Source organism: Nicrophorus vespilloides, unplaced genomic scaffold (genome assembly GCF_001412225.1).
Source record: "Nicrophorus vespilloides isolate i.1.1-1 unplaced genomic scaffold, Nicve_v1.0, whole genome shotgun sequence".
NCBI classification, from domain to species: Eukaryota; Metazoa; Arthropoda; class Insecta; order Coleoptera; family Silphidae; genus Nicrophorus; species Nicrophorus vespilloides.
The window spans coordinates 947-8,460 of record NW_017097541.1 but is presented as its reverse complement, the minus strand read 5'-3'; the positions used below and the strand labels follow the sequence as shown (position 1 = coordinate 8,460).

The 7,514-nt window shown below is 32.0% G+C and overlaps 1 protein-coding gene across 2 annotated transcripts; it reads right to left on the bottom strand.

Moving 5' to 3' along the window:
• Positions 1–272: 272 nt before the first annotated feature.
• On the bottom strand, positions 273–6,603 carry LOC108560356 (acyl-CoA desaturase-like). 2 transcript variants are annotated; one of them, XM_017917869.1, is made up of 5 exons: positions 6,516–6,603; positions 2,985–3,189; positions 2,606–2,736; positions 941–1,146; positions 273–885 (listed from the first exon to the last, which is right to left on the bottom strand). In XM_017917869.1, the coding sequence occupies exons 1-5, from the start codon at positions 6,519–6,521 to the stop codon at positions 438–440; spliced, it is 996 nt and encodes a 331-aa protein (XP_017773358.1). In that variant the 5' UTR covers positions 6,522–6,603; the 3' UTR covers positions 273–437. The 2 variants fall into 2 exon arrangements, with proteins under 2 accessions (XP_017773358.1, XP_017773359.1); XM_017917870.1 differs by having other exon boundaries at positions 2,985–3,203; positions 6,516–6,534.
• Between the last annotated feature and the right edge of the window lie 911 nt (positions 6,604–7,514).

Below are 7,514 nucleotides of genomic sequence, written 5' to 3'. Positions count from 1 at the left end.
TTAAGAGCAAATAATTGTTTCTGTTGCTTTTGATTTGTTAGTAATACAATTTTCAAATTTAAAGCGATATAATTGTATTACAAAAAAATAAAACATCTCGTATTTTAGTTAATATCTTTGGAAATATCAATGACAAACAAAAATGTGAGTATGCATTGCAAAGATAATACTATAATGAATAAATTGTGGGTAAATAAATTATTGTGTCGCTTTTGGTTTGTAAGTAATGCATTTTTAAACTTGAGATATATTTAAAAATTGTACACAAGAAATTTAGTTTAAACTCTATATATTTTCGTTTATCTACAACAGGTCGATTTCTTAAGAAATATAACAATTTCGTAGAGTTAATATTTGGTAGAGGGAGTAGAATAAATAACAAAACAAAAATAATAAAAAAAAAATGAACATACAAACAAAACACATTGAATTTGGGATCAAGTTGCCGCGGATTTGCTGATGGGATGCGAACCGTCTCCGGTTCTCAAGACGCGTTGCTGTATGATCTTCTTGGAGGTCGTCCTCAGATCGTACGCGAATCCGAGCATCGCCAGGGCGTCTATGGTGAGCGTCGTCAAGGAGACGCGAGTTCCGAACTCTGCAGCTCTGTAATCCCATGGGAACGTGTGATGGTAGTTATGCCAACCCTCGCCTTGCGACAGGATGGAGACGGTCATGCATTCGGAGGGTCGCATGGTGCTGTCGTAGGGTTTCATGCCGTAGAAATGCGCCGCGCTGTTCACTAACCAGGTGATGTTCAACACGACGATGTAGCGGAGGAAGTAGCTGATGAACAGGGAGTTCCACCACGTCTCGTTCCAGAAGTAGACGGGCACGAAGATGGGAAGCGCCAACGCGAAGACGACGTACAAAGGTTTGTAGTATCTGAATTCAAAGTTGATTTTGATGATCATGTTTCAATTAGATTTCTCTCACTTACTTCTTCTGCAACATCACGATCCAATCCGCCTCCAAATCGGACATGTCGATGGTTTTACCTTTGCTTATGACCGCGGGATGTTTTCTGCTCATCAACCAACCGACGTGCGAGAAGAAGAAACCTCTGTACGCGTTGTGTGGGTCCGCGTCGGTGTCCGAGTACTTGTGATGCTGACGGTGATCTCTAACCCAAATGTACAAACAGTTCTGAAAAGAAAGAAAAAAAAAACATAAATACTCTTGACAAGGAAAGTGTACAAACTATAATATCTTGTCAATAACAAAACTGGGACAAGGTTTACAAATTTGAACAATAACTAACATTTTGTTATTACAAATATTCATAAACGCTCCAATTGCAAGTGCATCTAACGAACATTTAGATTACAAGAAAGCGCACGTAACGCTTAAAGATAAATTATTTACGCGGTTACGCGATATTATAATAAGCGATGCGACTAATTATTTCGCGTTTCCACTAAAGAAATAAGAGAAGAAGCAAAAAAAAAAAACACGAATGTTTATCGTGCCGGAACCGAAGAGAAGAGACCTATCATTAAGTGCACTTTTCCGACTGCTTCCGCGGTTACAAAACAAAAGAAAGGAAACAAAATCATCGCGAGAACTCATTTTTTTGTTTGTTTTTGTTATTGTTTTGTTTTATTATGTTTCATTTGTTCATCGGATTCACAGTGCATCAACCATTAACCTTGTAACCCGCAAGAAACAAAATTCATGTGTATAAAACAAAACCAAAAAAAAAAAGAAGAACATGGACTTAGTAGTAGTAGTAGTGGTTTAAGTACACGATTTGTTTAATAAAAATAATGAAACGTCAATTACGATCCGAGGTGGCTATGCTTATGTGTGTGTGTGTGCTTTATGTATATATATAAACAATTGCTTAATGTGTCAAGGCTTCTGTTGTTTTTTTTTGTTATTTGGTTCGCGCATCCGGAAACGCAACATCAAAGCCTTCTCCTATAATTAGTGGAGAAACGATGATTGAGAAGATATTGCTACGGTTTATCCAAATATGTTTGAAAAGTAAAAGTTTTACAGTTTAACGAGCACGTTTTCACGCATTTCCTCCGGCTTAATCGACTTTTAATTATTTCCATATTCTCTTCTAATTTATTTTTTTGTTGTTCTCGTAATTCCGCAATCCATATAATTCCGCTACGATCGTTGTGAAGAAATTTTGATTATACATTTCATTCGCACGTTTCATTTAACATTTAACATGTGAAGCAACAGTTTTATCCATTGAGCAATAAATCTTAAGAGTTAAATTAAGCAAAAGTTTCAAAACATTTTTATACTTCAGAAATAGTAATCCAACTTTGAACAATTTGAACTACTCGCAACTGGCATTTGTTTTCTGCTTCTCAAAACATGAGAATAGCGTTACTTCAAATGTTACACACTCTAGATTATTAATATTTAGTAATTGAATATGGTGGAATTTTTAGAAATGGAAAATTTCAATACTTATTTTCTTTATTTATAGAAATTCGTTCAAATTCTAATTACTTTCAGCTTTAGTTTTAGTTAAACGCAATTAGTGTTAGGATAATTAGGTTTTTCTGTAGATGATTTCAAAATAATTGAAACTGTTTACTCGAAAGAATGTTGATAATTTGATTGATTATGAAATGAGACTAACCTGTCCGGCGATGGTTTGCAGGATGACGAGGAGCATCCGCAGGGCTAAGGTGGCTTTGAAGGATTTGTGGGAGAAGAGTCGATGGGCTCCGATCGTGACGCCTTCGCCTGAGGCCAGAGCCAAAACGCCCACTGAAACAAAAGATTAATAAAAGCGAAAACGAGAAGTCGAATTGCATAAGTCGAAGAGCGTGCGTTGGACAATAAGATTGCGTTTGTTTTCTATTCGGTTGTCCGTGGACAATGGGATTCGCCACGCGACGTTGCTTCAAGAGGAAACAATTGCGGTTGTTTCGTAATTTCGTCTTTTTGATAAGAGAATTGATTTTTTTTTTTGTCGTTTTCTCTGTAATGGCTTTAAGAATTTTTTGAGTACTCACTCCAGAGGAAGGTCGCCGCGTTGGCGTAGAAGACCCTGTATACGCCGTACAGTCCGCATAGGTGAAGCAGCAGGAATCCTATCGCGTTGAACCAGACGATCTTCCTTTTGAAGGTGTAATCGGTGCCGATTTCAGCTGGAAGCTTCATGTGTGTATCGCTGCTTCTTTTGGTGTCGTCTTCAGTGGTCGTCATCTCCGTCGTCATCTTCATTGTTTTTTTTTTTGCACAAAAGTGTTAAAGTGTGTTAGAAATGTATTAAAAATTTTGTCTTCGACTGTGTCTTCATGGATGACGATGATGTTGATGATGAGCAAACTTCCTCCACCAATATTTAAACTAGGAATGTTTTTCGACGGCCGCTTGCAAAATATATCCGATGCACTTGTCGCGCCCCCTCCTCCTTTATTTCTTTTTTTTGTGTGAGTTCTTCGCCGAAGAGAGAAAGAGAAGTAATTTGATTTTCTGTTTGGATTTCGTACGCGAAAACACGTCGTGTGGGGGGGGGAAACAACGAGCACGAATACTTCGCCATTATTCGAACTGAAAAACTAATATCGAACCTAATCACCAACTAATTGAAGCCACGATTAGTCGCATGCACATAGTTTCAGGTGATTTGACCGCTTTTTACCTTCTTCTCCACATACATTTTCACTTTTCAATCACACAAACATTTCTTACATGTCGACGTAAAACCTACGAAACTTGTTCTCGTCCCTAAAACTACAATAAATTCTTCAATACATTCAGCAATTAGTCAACTTAAACTTTCGTTTTTAATTCAATTACTACATATTTCAAAATTAAGGTCTAAGATCCACGAATTTGATTCACAAATCAATTTGTTTTTATGTGAATCATTATACTAATTTGCAAACTGAAAAAATAATATTATTATAGTAATTATAGTTATAATTTTAGTCCAATTACTAATTCGTATAGTTTTAGCTTTAATATGAATGCAAAATATCAAATATATCTTTTGCAGTAATCGAGGAAAACACTAAAATGTAAAAGGTCGAATAAAAATATTATGCTAACAAATTTGAGACTATTACTCTAAATCTACAAGAGTTACGTTTGTATCATCGCAATATTATTAATATTTATAGTTTTAGCTTCAATATAAACGTAAAAACGTTAATTTGACTTTCGTAGTTTTTAAGAAAAACGAAAAAAATAAACGCACCAACCAAGGTCCATGAATTTGATGCACAAAATCGATCAAAAACAAAAAAAAAATAATTTGTTAAAAATAATACTATTATAGTGATTGTAGTTATAATTTTAATTCAATTACTAATTCGTACAGTTTTAGCTTTAATATGAATGGAAAATATCAAATATATATTTTGCAGTAATCGAGGAAACACTAAAATGCAAAGGGTCGAATAAAAATATTACGCTAACAAATTTGAGACTTTATTACTCTAAATCTACAAGAATTACGTTTGTATCATTATAATATTATTAATATTTATAGTTTTAGCTTCAATATAAACGTAAAAACGTTAATTTGACTTTCGCAGTTTTTAAGAAAAACGATAAAAATAAACGCACCGATTTTTCAATTTTCAATTTTAAATAATTATTGCTTTCGTCCGATTTATTGTTATCAATTGTTATCAATAATGATTTATGACATATTCAATCGAAACTTTTTGATATTTATTGTAACTTTAGGGAATTTTAGATTGTTTCAAGAAAAAATATAATATTTTAATTTAAAAAAAAATATTCTAAAGTATTAAATTTTGATGGAGCATTACTCAATATTCGTGAGAACAATACTTTTAACAATACAATATTATTAATATCTATAGTTTTAGCTTTTAAATAAACGTATAAACTTTAGTCTGACTTGCGTAGGTTTCAAGAAAAACGAAAAAAATGAACACTCTAATTTTAATTTTTTTTTTCGCAAAACGAAAAGTGATGTTAGAAAATGTAATTTATTTTAAATTGTTTTGAATTTACATTGAAAACAACAACAAAAACTACTACTAGATACGTATAATTGTTGAGATTGTTGTACTTGTTACGCGTTTGTTAAATAACGTCTGGTGATTTAATGATGATGAAAAAGAAAAACGGAAAAGATTTGCTGCTTCATGATTTAATTACACTTGTACAAAACTATATATCTTAAGAATTGTTACAACCGACTAAGTATTACATGTAGAGTATAAATAACGTATCACAAAGTAAGTCAGTAATAGTTAAAACTGTTTTCGAATTGTTTAGGAAAAGTCTTATTTTGATTGCTATCAGTAATAGACAAAAATTAACTACTTTATTGCAAATTCATGGGGGTTTTTAATTTAATAATAAGCTGTAATCTAGATGAAGAGAAAAAAATAGTAAAGAAACCGTAGTTTTTTTTCAAATTTTAAACTTTTTTTCTCTATAAATCTTTGTAGCTGAAATTGTTGGAAAAAATTTGAAAAAATAATACTATTATAGTAATTGTAGTTATAATTTTAATCTTATTACTAATTCGTATAGTTTTAGCTTTAATATGAATGCAAAATATCAAATATATCTTTCGCAGTAATCGAGGAAAACACTAAAATGTAAAGTGTCGAATAAAAATATTATGTTAACAAATTTGAGACTTTATTACTATAAATCTACAAGAGTTACGTTTGTATCATTATAATATTATTAATATCTATAGTTTTAGCTTTTAAATAAACGTATAAACTTTAGTCTGACTTGCATAGGTTTCAAGAAAAACGAAAAAAATGAACACACTAATTTTCAATTTTTTTTTCGCAAAACGAAAAGTGATGTTAGAAAATGTAATTTATTTAAAATTGTTTTGAATTTACATTCTATAAATCTTTGTAGCTCAAATTGTTGGAAAAAAATTCGAAATTGAATTGAATCTTAACTGAGATATAAAAGATATAATTATTATCAATCTTCAGAATCAAAGAATTTTGCAACGTTCTCAGAAAATTGTGCATTTCCTGTTCAATTTAGTTTACTTATATACTCGATTTCAGCCCAATTTCGTAACACAATTTAATGTTATTTAAGTGTTATTGCCGCAACTTCTCTTTATCATTCTTATTAATGTCCGAGTTGTTATTTTTTTTTCACTTCTGAAAAGAACCGTGTATTTTTTCCGGTTCTAGCTCCAATTATTATTCCCTCCTTCGTATGCATGCACAAGTGCTACAACTTTAAAACGCATCCAAACGGATAATGAGAATCGACGCGTAATGTCCAGGAAACTGTTTTCGGAATTTGTAGGAAACTAATTACAAAAATGTTTATTGCGTCAAGAGCAAACTCCAAAGTATTTGAATGTTTATTTTATTTCTGAAACTACTTCTTCGTTTTTTCTTTTTTTTTCCAGTTTTAAAACAATTATATTAATCCAACTTTGAACAATCTGAACTACTCGCAACTGGCATTTGTTTTCTGCTTCTCAAAACATGAGAATAGCGTTAGTTCAAATGTTACGCATTCTAGATTATTAAAGTTCTCTTAATATTTAGTGAAAATATGTTAAGTCTACTTACACACATCGAACAGTGCACTTACTGATAGTGAAATATTGCAATTTGTGGAGCGACTCGCTTATATGTCTTCGTTTCTTTGTGCGAAACTATTTATAATTTTTAATTGTTGCACCCATGCAATTAGTCATTTTCTGTTGTTTCCTTTACGTACTTTATTTTTATTTTCGCGTTGCAATAGATAACAGACACTTAATGCTCGACTTATAACCTTCAACTGCGTTTTCGTCTAATTACACAAATTTCCATTTTTTTTTTGTAGAGTTCGAGTGTACTTTGTGAATTTCACGCAATTTACACGAATTTTATGAATGCGAATGTCATCATCATCAACATCATCGCTAAAGCAAAGTAATTGCAGAACATGAACGCTTTTAATTGATTTTTTGATGCGATCAAAGCACTCCGGGTAAAAGCAACGCAATTTAGTTTCGTTTGTTTTTTCAATGATTGCTTTTGCTATTTTTGATCTTTTCATCTGTTATAATAGACTAAATAGTAAACAGTGATTTCGAGAATTACAAATATTTTACAAATAATTAAAAATTGCTTTTAACAGTTTAAACGTAGATGTAGACTAAATAATGAAGAATAGTAGTTAATAAGCAGTAAACATTACTTCAATTATAAAAAATTCAATTTCAGTAAGACTTGTAGTTTTAGAAGGACGCACTTATTCCATTTACAAGTGACGTTTGATGCTCATTTGTTTTTTTTTGTTTTTTTTTTTTTGGCGAAAAGTTAACCCAAATTTCGCAAGGACACTCTTGATGTTAGCTTTAATATTTGCAATAAAGTAACTTAAAAACAAACGAAATTGTTTCGTATTTTAAGTGTGTTTCACAGATGGGAATGTGTAGATGAGGAAGTTCGGAATTTGAGCTTTTGTATTCTTCGAGTGGAATGGAAGAGCGTATACGGGATGGAGAGGAGTGGAAAGTATTGGAGTTTTTGTGCAGAAGTGTTGTTGCGAAATATGTAATTTCTACTCGCAATCTGGCT

Excerpts from the sequence above, each read along its gene's own strand:
- LOC108560356 (XM_017917869.1), bottom strand. Across the intron at positions 2,737-2,984 it reads CGCGGCGACCTTCCTCTGGA|TGGGCGTTTTGGCTCTGGCC; the intron begins GTGAGTACTCAA and ends CTTTTGTTTCAG. Across the intron at positions 1,147-2,605 it reads TGCAAACCATCGCCGGACAG|AACTGTTTGTACATTTGGGT; the intron begins GTTAGTCTCATT and ends CTTTCTTTTCAG.